Source organism: Sylvia atricapilla, chromosome Z, assembly GCF_009819655.1.
Source record: "Sylvia atricapilla isolate bSylAtr1 chromosome Z, bSylAtr1.pri, whole genome shotgun sequence".
NCBI classification, from domain to species: domain Eukaryota; kingdom Metazoa; phylum Chordata; class Aves; order Passeriformes; family Sylviidae; genus Sylvia; species Sylvia atricapilla.
The window spans coordinates 29,608,183-29,621,547 of record NC_089174.1 but is presented as its reverse complement, the minus strand read 5'-3'; the positions used below and the strand labels follow the sequence as shown (position 1 = coordinate 29,621,547).

At 36.0% G+C, this 13,365-nt stretch overlaps 1 protein-coding gene across 2 annotated transcripts in view; it reads right to left on the bottom strand.

Moving 5' to 3' along the window:
- Positions 1–13,365, bottom strand: part of SMC5 (structural maintenance of chromosomes 5) — a 41,648-nt gene that overhangs the window by 27,309 nt on the left and 974 nt on the right. For both annotated transcript variants that reach the window (XR_010745919.1, XM_066339939.1), the window contains exons 2-7: positions 12,804–12,945; positions 11,643–11,695; positions 9,614–9,776; positions 8,328–8,462; positions 7,587–7,727; positions 3,986–4,147 (exon numbers count right to left, since the gene is read on the bottom strand). Coding sequence is in view for 1 of the 2 variants with exons in the window: in XM_066339939.1 (XP_066196036.1) it covers positions 3,986–4,147; positions 7,587–7,727; positions 8,328–8,462; positions 9,614–9,776; positions 11,643–11,695; positions 12,804–12,945 (796 nt within the window). In the remaining variant the exon portion in view is untranslated. The remainder of the gene's footprint in view (positions 1–3,985; positions 4,148–7,586; positions 7,728–8,327; positions 8,463–9,613; positions 9,777–11,642; positions 11,696–12,803; positions 12,946–13,365) is intronic.

Genomic DNA, 13,365 nt, shown 5'->3' with positions numbered 1-13,365 from the left:
AGGAAGTTCTAATCTGAAATTAAAATAACTCCATCCTTAACTTCAATACAAATGCTACATTCAGATGCCTACAATTATAAAATGTTCTTGCCTCTTTCTCCAAACCAACTTTGCAAAGAAAGGTGATACTAAAGACTGAGCAAGGCTCAAACTCTTAGGCACAGGATGGCCAAAACAGGTTTTGTCTGTCATCCTACCTCTGAAATGCATTGTGCTTGAGTTAGATCCCACACAACTGAGTCTTACAACTTGTAGGCTCATGTGTAGGCATCCATGTCTCTGCTTCTTCTCTATCCTCAGCTTCTATAAAGTGGAAGAATAACATAGGCTGGGAGGAATTTCTTCCCTTTGGCCTGAGTTCCATCCCTTCTCAGAGCATGTTTTATTAGGTCAAGTTGCCCAGGCACCCACACAGCCGAGTTCTGAACACAAGGGAAGTACACAATCCTTCCTCTGAAAACTGAGTTCCTCCTTCCTTGAAGCACTTCAAGTAAATTCCAGTGCAGACATGGAAATAAACACAGCACTCTCACCAGAAGAAAGCTTTTTCTACAAAGAGTCATATTGAAAACACTAAGATGCATCAAAAATGGAGAAAATAAAACTATGCAGATTTTTTTCCCCTATCACAACCTTAAAAAAAGGCACAAAAAAATCTAAAACTCGTGCAGGAGGTTTGCATAAGGTCAACACAGAAGAAAAACATCTGGGTCTTGTAGTTGACTGCTATGAGGTACTGATTCTGTGATGCTCTTTCCAAAGAGCTCAGGAAGGCAATCTGAACAGAAAGCTCTCTCCCAGGAAACTGATGCACAATATTCACAAAACAATTCTGAAGGCTCTCAAAATTAGGATGCAAGTAAGAAACTGGAATTCTGTTTTTCATTTATCATTATATTCTCAGTAATATGTTTATGTATAGACCTACCTGTAGAATAGATGAACAACTACAATTATCTTTATGATTTTCATTGTACAACCACAAAACACTTCTTTACACTATTAAATATTGCTAAAAATTGCATTGCATAGTTAACTCTGCTCAAATGCCTCTAAAGAGCCTGAAGAAACTGTTCTGAAAATACACCACTTCATCAAGCTTTTCTTTTTTTCCATATTCTACACTGATACCACTCAAAACATCAAGGGCTACTAAAAGTTTTTAATCTAATACAGAAATTGAAAGGATTTTAAAACAAAGAGACAGGAGAAAAAAAAGTGCAACACCTGGATATATTAATTAATATAATTCCCAGATTTACTCTACTAATTTCCTTGCTGTTCAGCTCCTTCCAGACAAAACTACAACTCCATACTGGTTTTTCTTTTTGCCAACAAAGTTCAAGAAAGACAAAGAGGTAGTTATTTCTGGTCTCACATATATAGCCTCATGTCAAGAGAAAGATGTCAAGAAGCACTCAGAATTAAAGCCTTTTGATAATGGATATAAGCCTAGAGCAAAGGGTCTGAAGAGAATTACATTCCCTACAGGTCTGTCTGTCCAGAATAGAGCAGACTTAAAATACTAAACTACTTTTCCTTAACGCCAAATTGAAACTAATCAACTCCTTCTGGCTTACAGAATAATTACCTGTGAAATTCTTGCCAAATTCCTGCATTTGTTCAAAGACAGAATTTTAAGTTACAAAACTTTCAAGCAGCCTATGAAAAAGTGAGGAACTAATGAAGACAAAGCAGCTCAAGCCATTTTAAGCTACTTAAACCTTGCACATTCACATTATGCCAAAACTATTTTCTGACAGTGAACCATCACTGATTCTCCTTTCCAAGGACATTTCATTAGCTCCACTCTGAAAGTATGTGTGAAGGAAATCGATTTCAGCACCTGAAAAAAAAGTTACTGTCATGAAAGTTCAAAGAGCAGCAGTACACCTCTCAGATCTTGTTAACTTGCCTGGTATCTTAAAAATAGTTCATGCCATAACCACATATATAATATATTCCCTTATGTCTTTTCCTGCAATTCTGGACTCTGAGTTCAAGACAAATAAATAATCATTCGAATTAGACTTGGATATATAATTTAAAATCAGAAAAAAACAGGTTTGGAAGTCTCTTATATATACTGAATAGCATCAGTTATAAATAAGAGACAAAATCATAACTCATCACTGCAAAGCCATATTAGAGTACCTCAGCAAGTCTTCTATAAACTATTTATTTCAAATTTATCTTCTTTATGTCTTTCTATATTTTTGGCTACTGGAATACTGCAGAACAAATTTCCTAATCCAATTTCCAGACATAAATTAAGCAACACTTCAGCATATGGCTAACCTTTAGAATATAGGGTATTCAAAAGCTTTACTCAACAAGTTTAGATTGAAAAGAAAAATATGCTGATACAAGAGTAAAAATGAACCATCTTGCACATCCTCTTGGGTTTTCTTCAAACGTTTTGTAGGAAGTGCCTATGCTAAGCAAGCTCCCTGCAAGTTAAAACTAAAATGTCCACTGTCCTAGGTTTCTCAGCGAAATGAAGTACAAGCTTTAAAAAAAAAATTACTCCTATATGAATACAGCCCAATACTTCCAAGAACACTGGTACCAGTGGTTGAGTACAATTCTTTGAAAAAAACCACGGGAGTTTGATACTAATAGGATAAAACCAAGGAGTGAAAACTAAGTTTAGCAATTCACAAGCATGAACGCGTTGTTGCACTATAAATATTAATTTCAAGCTTCCAATCCTTACCCTTAAACAAAAAAACCTTCAAAACAAAAAGCCCAACCACACCAAAAAAACGTGACTTTAGTAAGACGGCAACATCTTGGAACACTTGGCTATTTTGCCTCATTTGGGTTTCTTATGCCTCACAGCATAAGAAACTCTTGCAACACTGTAGGACACAAAACCTAAATACTTTTACCAAAGAACTTTCTTACAATTATGAGGCACGTCAGAACTTCATATTGTGGGTGTAGTGTTTATCACAACAAAAACAACAATGTTGTGAACAACAATCTGTAGGAGTTTTTGTCTGGCCTTTCTGGTTTGGTTTTGGATTGTGGTTTGTTTGGGGCAAAAGTGTGTGTTTTGGCGCCTTTTTTTTTTTTTAGAGAAAGCACTTGTGACTGGTTTATTAGCTCACAGTGCATTAAACGCCACTGAAGTTTGAGACCCTCATTCTACAAGATGCTTCAAAGCAGCAGTCCTCTACAGGTATCACATGTGTATCCACATCAACTCCTCTGAGCAGGTCACCTTCCTTCAAACACAACTCACTGCAGCAAAAAAACATTTTCAAGTCATCATTTAACTTTGGTTATCCACTGCAAATTTGTTCAGCTTACATACACAACGACTTCTGCAGTCTGAATAGTAAATAGTAGTTAAAATCCTGCAGGGAATTACAGTAATTTTTCATATGGAAATAATATTTTTTCATAAATCCAGGAAGAGCAGCATTTCAAAAAACTTGTGTAAACTGCAATGTATAGGTAGATTTACCATTAAATTCCTTTATGCATAAAAATATTCACAATTGATGGAAGATTACTGTCTAATTAAAAAATCAAGTCCTACTTACAGAATTATGTTCAATATTCGAGGAATGCTTTTAGGCCAGTAAAGATGTAATGAACCTCAAGCATCCACAAACCCAAAGTACAGAACAGATGAAAACAGACATTTAATTCAATGGAAGTACCTAACTTGGGGAAAATATTAACGTTATATCCCAGAAGATTTTTAATGTACAGTGAAGGGAAATTTTAAGATATGCTTTTATGAAACCAAGAGCAGGCTGAAAAATTGTTACTAGGGGCTTACTAAGGAATGCATTCCTTGAAAAGACACAGAGAAGGCTCTGAAAACCAAGGACACAGGTACTTCAGGAAAATTTCTACTGAAACATCATTATGACATGCTAGAAAAAAAGAAGTTATGACTTTATGTTTTAAAAAGCTGAACACAGGAACACCTGAAATATTACCTATGTTAGACAAGAACTTCAATACCTACATTATCTCTGGTTTTCATATCTAGATTCCTTAAATTTTCTTCAGCTTCTTGGATTTTTCTTGTCTGTGGGGCCTGCATTTCTTTCAGACGCTTTAATTCTTTCTTAACTTGGTTTCGGTTTTGTTTCACTTCTTCATGCTGCTCACGAACATTTTCATATTCCTTAGAAGAGTTGAAAGTAAAACGGTAAAAAATTGCTGTATTCTATTCCAGCATTTTATATTGTCCAAATATTTTATTTACCTGCACATAGTTGTAGGAAAAAAAATCTCTTTCAGAAACTAGTATTAGAGCAACTATGTAAACAATATTGTTACTAGTTCCAATGATGAGGATTTGTAGTCATCATTCAGCCCTAAGTGAACAAAGATGCTTTACTAACACTTCTTAAATAATATGCAATTCAAGTAGCAGAAAAAACAATCCATTTTTCTGAAATTACCTTGTCTTTATGTCCATCTGGGATAGTGGAAAAATCTACTTAGGACCTCTTTATTCACAGTTTCAGACTACTTAGGCAGGAGTCTAAAAGCTAAGCAAATAACCACTGACAATTTCGAAAGGAAAAGGAGCTGGACAGATCATCAGAGCAAGTAACAGACACAACCACTGCTGAAATAAACCTAAGAGGACAGAGTGGAACACACTTCCAGGAAACAAAAGCTCCACCACACACCACAAACACCAAAGCCATTTCTATGCAGCAAGCCTAACTGAAGATACATTCATGAGAGAAAAGAGGGTAAGCAGTATGGTGACCAAGAAGGTCTACTTCTAGAAGGTGGGAATTTTGTAGACAAAGTTGTTTAAGCTGAAGGAGTCATTATTAAGGATTTCTCTCTGTGTGTTATACCCTCTGGAGAGAAAAAACATTTAAGAAGGAAGGAACAAAAGTAAGGGAAATCTCTCCCCAGCGCCCCCTAACACAGAAATACAAGAGAACAGTATGTTCCATCACCGTGAAGGGCTCATTGTGAGCATCAGCCTGGCAGAGGCACAGGGCCAGCAAGATCTCACCCCTGGTGAGATAAAAAAATTTTAAAGAAAGAATTTAAACTGCCAGCAAGGTGGATCTCTAAAATTTTTCCAGATTTTTTAAGAAAATCTGACATAACAAAAATACAAAGTTCATGTTTATCTGTACACAAGTAACTTTGATGCTTGTAATCACGCACTCTACTAAAGACCTGTAGAACTTCCAAAGCATTTCAGCTTTCCCAAGAGATATCTGCACCTTAAAACATTGTTTTTCTTAATGGAAATGTCAGAGGAGGAGGAGAAGAATGGACACGGCTTGACCAAAATACATTTTCAAAACGACATGATTCTGGGAACTATGGAATTCTACGGAACTTGAAGTGCATGTTCAAGAATTTATTAGATGTAGACATTTGCGAAAATGGTGTGTAATTATCCACATACAGAAGCAGCTATCACTGTCCAGAAAAAACTGCTTGACAAAAAGACACTCCTGAGGTGAAAAGCAGTAGAGTCGTCAGAATTAAAATGCACTTCCACAGTGATCAGAACATGAACAAGCTCCTCCCTAGACTTCCTCTTTTGCTCTATGATTAGGAAACATGTCATATTTGAGTTATCATATTTCCAAGCTGCCTGTTTCTCTATTTTGCAACATCATGCAGTGTTTATACATCTGCCTTCCAGCTGACTTGAAACCTCAGCTGCAGCTACTCTGCTTTCTTACAAAGCTAAATTGAACAGGTAGGTGTGTTTAGTCTTTAGTCAAAATCTGCATTTTGGGGAGGATGGAGCAAATGAAACATCCACAGATGGAAGAATAAACTCCCATACTATTCTCAACTTTGGTAAACTCCATTTTAAAACACAAACACACCCATTTATTATTAGGACTAAACAGTACCGGGTCAAAACAACAACAAAAAATATCCCATGCTCTTGTAGAACAATGCAATTCTTTTATTCTTTTTTTAGAAAGGGGTTGGTATTTTGCAATATAGGAGAATAACAAAAGTTCTGTCATAGTTTGACATATCACAGAACAGCAACAGAATGTAAAATTTTATTACAGCCCGTAGTTCAGATTTCTTCTAGATAGAAAACAATTAGATCAATGCCCTTTGATTTCAAATGTAAATTAAGTACATGGAAAATGTCATGTTAAAATTTTAATAAATTTCCCAACAGTCACTGCTGCTCTCGGCATCTCTAAAGTGCATATTTACCTCCACTTCTCTTTTCCCTGAATCTAATATACACTCTTAATTCTGTAATTAGAACTCCACCAAGGTGTCAAAGCCCGCTGTTGTTTCTATGGATTCAGTGGCCAAAAAGTTACATTCAACTGAGTGCACCTACTATAAGTCTTTGACATACTGAGCAACATAAACCGTCTAGAAGACATCAGTGGAAGGTGTAACAAAGTCTGACTAAACTTGCTTAACACGTAACTAATAGCCATGCTTCCTAATTTATGGAAGGCATTGATAGCAGATAAAATCATTAGTTTAGTGTTCCTCTGCCAGTGTCCAGCAAGCCTTCAGAGTTTTGTACAAGCAAGTATCTTACAGCAGAGAATGATCAGGATCAGTCTACATTAATTATGCAACATGAAGCTAACACTTGTAGTAAGAAAAAAAGCCCACCATTCAGCAAGTACTGACATTACAGAAGGTATACCCTACTTCCTTAACACCTATCACCATCCAGCTATTTCAGTTGCTACTTCCTAATCCCTCTGCTGTTAGCAAGAAGATTTGAAGGCAGTGAAGGGATTTCCAGTTGCTCAAGATTCAAAGGCCATAATGTTCTTTACATAGACATGTCAGGCTTTGTTACATACAAAAGTTTTTTGCATTCTTCACAAGTAATACATCAAGCTTTCTGAAAGTTCTGTATCTGTATTTCATTAACTCTATTATAACATATGTAATTATAATTAACTCTATGCTTGCAAACAAGGCAAACAATATATTGTTTCAGTAAACTGAAATCTTAATCAGTTTGAACTGTTTAGAATAATTTAATCTGACTGATCATGCAATACTAAACTAAGCTAGTGTTAAAGTGCTCCTCAGAAAGACTTATTTTCATTTGTGTAAATGACCTGCTCTTTACCCTAGGTTTTTCAAATGTGTTTTAAATTTTTTCTGTCCAAATGGTAACATTTTTGAGATTGGCAACTTAAATGCACTGACATGTCTATCATATACACTAAATCCCAACTAATAAATTAAGAGGAACACAATCTCTAAAAAAATTTACAAAAATCATAAAAAAAGTTACAGCTGAAGAAGCAAGCAGAGCTGGCTAGAGCTTAAACCAGTTGCCTCTGCACAGAATGAAAAGAGTATTGCTCTTGGCCTGTACTGCGGGCTTTCCTAAGCGTGCAATAACTACCTGAACTACTTCTGGAAGCAACTTATTCAGCCAACTACATAAGCAAACATCAGTTAGATCAAGAATGGAATGTCAAGACCTGGCCTGTTTGCACTGAGCAAACTGTAATGATATTCAAATTACTCCAGTCACACTTTTTCTTAAAGCAACTTTTGGCCTATTTCTAATTTCACAGTCTTTCTGAAAATGGGTTAGGTGAGAAAAACACTGGAAATGAACTTACCACCCATGGTCTTTTCCTCTCAAGCATCTCTATTAAGTCTACATGGCGCTTGCACTCATGGTATCTTTCAACATCTTGCTTGTACCGTTCAACCCTCTGTTTCATTTTCTCCAATGAGGTGGTTTTTTCTCTGCACAAGTTCTGTAATATATATTTTCATGTTTTACAGTATCTAAACAGTTCTCAGAAATTAAGTCTACATCTCACCTGTACATTAAAGCAGAAATTTAACATTGGAGGAGGCATTTTAGTACAGCAGTAACTAGAGGAGAACCATTCAAAAAGACAGGAACAGAACAAAGGATTAAAAGAATAACCTGTATGGCTAAGGACAGACATTGCTCCCAGAACACCAGTCCTTTTCCTTTTTGTCCGCCTCTTCGCTTTCAAGGAAGTGAGCAACACTAAAGCAAAGGACTATCCTTGGTCATAACCAATGATTTATAAAAGACCGACTAGGAGAGTTGTTGCTGGTAAAAAAATCACAGAGAAGCAAGAAATACTTGACAACAGGCACCCCTCCTCTTTGGGATCCTCCTCTGGGCCGTTTGCACACATCTTTGTATTTACAAGCATGTGAGTGTCAGAGTGAATGAGTCCTGAGAGAAGATGAGCATTATTTGGTAAAATCCACTTACCACAGACTTAGTAAAAAAATACCACTTTCTGCTTCTGTAACACATCAGGGTAAAATTTATTACACTTTTCCTAAATTTACTGCTCTTTAAAAAGCATATTTACCTCCAGTTCTTTTTCCTTTTCTCTGAAATTTTTCAGTTCACAATGAAACTGGTACATTTCTGGAGAACCAATGGATTTTTCAGTGGCTTCGAGCAACTCAGTCTTACTCAGTTTTGTAAATTCCCCAACTTTGTCCTACAAAATTATAAAAAGTTATAAAAAATACAGGAAGAGCTGAACACTGCAATACAATAATACTGGATTTACACACTGAAACAAGCTACTCACGAACATCACACCTGACTTACAGTTCTATGCTAAATAGCTCTGTCATAGTTAATGACCATCTCACGGAGTAGCAACCAAACCTTTTAGAGCATTTGTCCTCAGGCTGCTGAAGGAACCTTGCAGTACAAATCTTTTGCAGTATAAATACTATGACTAAGTCGAAAGTCAAGCCACATAGAAGTTATTATTAAAGCTGACAACCAAGGCTATTAGAAGTATTGCTGCTGAAGGCAGAAGAGCTCAAAACTGAGACTGATGCAAGAAGTGTGCCTGCTGTTGATACACTGGGAGAGAACAAATAAACCAGAAATATCAACACTGTAATACTGACTGAACTGACATTTACGTACTAAAGAGAGGAAGTTCTTTTAAATGCAAAGGTATGTTACCAGAGTATGCTGGAAGTTCTGAACAAATACTGTATGTAAGTGAAAATGAACTCTCCAACATCTGGCATATTTTTGTTTCTGGAGTATTAGCTTTCTGAACTTTAATGCTCTTCTGCATGCCATCTTAGCCCATGGCTAGGCTTCAATAAGGTTTCCTTTTACTACTATTCCTGATTATCCAAATTAACTGGGAAAGAACCTTCATTACCTGCACAGAAATCCTGACCTGCTCAAACACACATACAAATACGGAAAATGCCAGTAGTATTCTTTTATCTTCTCTCTTCTTTAAGACTTATTTTCCATTAGGATGATTTCACTCTTATGTAATTCAATTCTATACACCTTTAAGCTCTATGCTCAATGAACTGCTGACATTACCAGAAAGGCCCTATTAGCAAGAGCTGCTACTCTGAACACCAAGACAGGGAACACTAGCATCCTTCCTTTCAGAGCCAACAGGTCTAAAATTGTCCAATTAGTGAGCTTTAAAGGTCACACAGCTCCTCTTTTCTTTCACCATTACGCCAGCACGGCTGCCTCATCCATCTTGGTTTTTGTGCTGTTCCATTGAATTAGCTGAAGTGCTGCTAAAGCTAACCAGCAACAAAATCCTCTCAAAGCACAATACTCCATTTGTTTCCACTGTCTTTCAAAATTAATTCATACCTGAGGAAGAAACTGGCACAAATTGTCCACCTGGATGTTCAAGGCTGCAATCTGTTCTTCTACTGTTTTCAGGGTTGCTGGTTTTTTGTTGATAAACCACGCCGAAGAATTGCTCACCACATAAATCTCACGTGTGATGATAATATTGTCTGGTGAATTAAACCTGATTAATAGAAAGAAGTGTTTACAGAACACCTGAAAAGTGTTACACTTTCAAAGGTTACCAAGTGTCTAAGTATTTTTAGAATTTATAGATAGCTAAATATTTGATCTAAATCAACTAGACAGTAGGATCAAGATTCTCATTTTCCTGATTCAGAAAACATCCAGTACTTCAGTGACGAATTAAACTCACATGGGAAACATCAAGAATATCTGTAAATCCTAACTCAGAAGTTACTAATATATATGAGATGCTCATGCCGAATGTATGAAACACAAGTTGTTATAAACATGAACAGTTTCTATGAAAGAAACTATTCACAAACAAAGAAACTATTTCTATGAAAGAAACTCTATTTCTGTGAGATTTAATAAGTTTTAAAATGGTATGATGAAGGTGCAGTACATCTTTAAGTATTAGGGTACAAAAAGACATCAGTAAGATGTGTATATATAAACCATTTGAGAAAAAATAGCACACAACACAAAAACCCTATTTTCATATTCTGCTTTTAAAAGCCACTGAAGAGACATTAGTTTTCATTTAGTTTTCTAGCTCAGTATCTATTTTCAAAAATTTAGTCTGTTTATGAGACTTCCTTCAGAAGACCTACAAAGCCATGCTCCTTCCTTTCATTAAATTACCAGCCTTTTACAATCATAACTTGGGTTAAGCTACATTCCAAGGGCCAAATTCAACAAAGGCAATATATGCCTACAGAACTTCAATTTCTAGTTCTTGTCAAAAAAGCAATCTTCTGCATCACTGGTCTCCCATTCCATCTACTGTATTTAAATATTTTCTGCCAATGAGAAAAAGAACTCAACTACACTGCAGCCATGACACGCTAGGCCTAATGAGCCATGAAATGCTAAGTCTGCACGCACTGCAAGATTCTTTTCAGACTTTCAAGTAACATTGGAATATATTTATGTTAAAACAACCTCACCATACAGCCTATCTCCTGAACATATTGCCTGGCCACTCTCTAAAGAAGGTCTTATTTGATCACTCCCACAGTAACAAAAATGGACAGGAGTTTTTCCAAGGCCTGCCTGTGGTATTTTTTTTCCTCAACAAAATTTCCTTTTTAGAGAATCTGATCAGGATGGCCTATCGTTATACAAATTAACATAGGCTATGAATCAGTTGACTATCTCTATTTTCTGTTTCATTCAGGCAAACAGACCTGGTTATGGCTTATTAAAATCACCTGTGTCATAGCATCCACAAAAAAAGAAGCACATAATATTGCCCTATGCAGAAGCTACTAATGGAATTTTACAGTCCAAATGATTTCTAGCTGCTCTGTTTCACAACAGCTTACCTACAAGACTGCATTACATGGAATTAGTCAGATTGGGTTTTTTATTTCTTTTCTATCAGTATGTGATTCAGTGAAAATGTAGCCAGGGCTCCCCTATCGGCAGTATCAGTATAAGAAAGTGAAGGCAGATAAAATGCTTTAAAACTTAGATTTCTCTCTTCTTTTTTGCAATAGAAAGAATTCCAACCACCACGTAGTGATGGCAGTACTGACTAAATTTAAATCATCTGAACCTTAAATGTAATCAAAAACTAAACATACCATACAGAACTATCTTTATCTATGCATTCTTTGTACATCAAGACAAGGTGAAATGCTTCAGAAAGAGAAATCAAGAGTAGCCACCACTGCTTATTTCTTGTGTGATGATTATTTAAACTTTATGTTCTGAAGTCTGGGGGAATTAAAAAAGGGCAAATTAAAGCACCACCTTAAAGACAGACCTCTGAACACTAAAATTTTTTCTCACAACTTTGTGAACAACTGTGTGGGGAAATGATTCAATTAAAAGTGCATGAGAAAACAGTTGTACTACTTACAGTTCAATTTCCACTAGGCCTTTCATGCACCCCTGCTTCACAAAGAGACTGATCTACAAAATTAATTTATAAGTTGTTACTGCAAAATAAAACGTACCTCTTAATGATCTTACAAGAATACACATCTGTATAATGGAGCAGCTGTAACAGCATATTTTATTGAAAACTTAGAATTAAAACCAAAATTAAGCACTAACTAAAAATAAAGCAAGACGTTACCATCCTCCACCAGCATCATTAGAACCTCCTCCACAAATTAACAATTTCTGATCAACTTTAGCCTCTAAAATTGAACAAATTATAATCAGCAGATCCACAGACAGGAAGAAGTTCTCATGAATTCGAGGAACAAAGACAACTGAAAAGACACTGCCAAATAGCTATACTAGAACTGCCATTTCTAATAGTATGAAAATAAATCACAAAAGTAAAGAAAAATACCAACACACAGTATTGACACAGTCAATCCCCATATTCACATTTAGTTATGACTCAGCACCTACAAAAGAACATGTGCAATCATTTAGGCACCCAGATTCATTGCTCCAAACCTGATCAGAGATATTACATCCAATGAGAATATCCAAGAAAGCAAGTGCAAAACTTTTAAAATTTCAAAATATGAAAACTTTCTACTACAGTATCAATGCATTCTATCTTATAATGTAAGTAAGAAGTGAAAATAAGAGTACAGCAATACAAATTCCATTTAAATCAAAGATCAGTGCCTCCATGCTTTTAGCTGAATTTTCAAGACACATTAGGAGTACATTATTTCTATAGGTACTATGCATTTTGGAATTTATTTTAGACTTTGTCTATTTGTCCTTTAGTTGGTACTTCTTATCAACTGTTTAGGCCATTAAGTGGCCTTTTCCTACCCCACTGTGGATGCTTAGCCATCTTCAAATAAAACCTCTAGTCCGCTCAGGTTGCACTACAATTTAGGTGTTTCCATTTCCTAATTTATACAAGACAGCAAGTAGTTAATTAAGACAACCCCACTTTGTCTCTGGACCAGGTTACGCTTCAATTTAGACGCCTTACTTTTTATAACAGTGAAGCAAATCATGGAAGACAGTCTTTCCTCCTATCCTCTGCTGGACAGCATTCTGAATGAAATTCAGATGAATTATGAAAATCACTAAAGCTCATAATTACCTTATCAGCTCGCCCTAGGAAAGAAGGCTTTCCAGCCAGTCCCAGGCAGATGGCGCAAACTACGCTTGACTTGCCCGTGCCATTAGCACCTAGAACCACATTCAGGTTGGGCCCTGGATGTACTTCACAGACAGTGTATGTTCTGGAAAACACAGCAAGTTTTTGAATCTTAAAACACTTAATTACCTTTAAAAAAGAGGAACTTACTTAGAAACATTTCACGATTTTATTAAACAGATACCTCATCTAGACACAATTGTGAAATACCATTTTGTAAGCAAGTCTCACGAGTGAAAACTAACATTTCAATGAAACACCATGAAATACATTCCTACCAGCCAGAGTAATCACTAGAACTTTCTTTAGGATCAGTGACTATGAGGATTGAAATCCACCAATATGATAACTTTTTAATTGAACTTGCTAGGGTATCATTTAATTTTATTCATAAAAAATCAAACAGAACACTGATCATGCAATGCAGCAGCTTTCTTTAGTTACCATATCAGCCCATCTCTAGCGTTTGTTTTTTTTTCTAACTGCATTAGACATTTTTCATCAT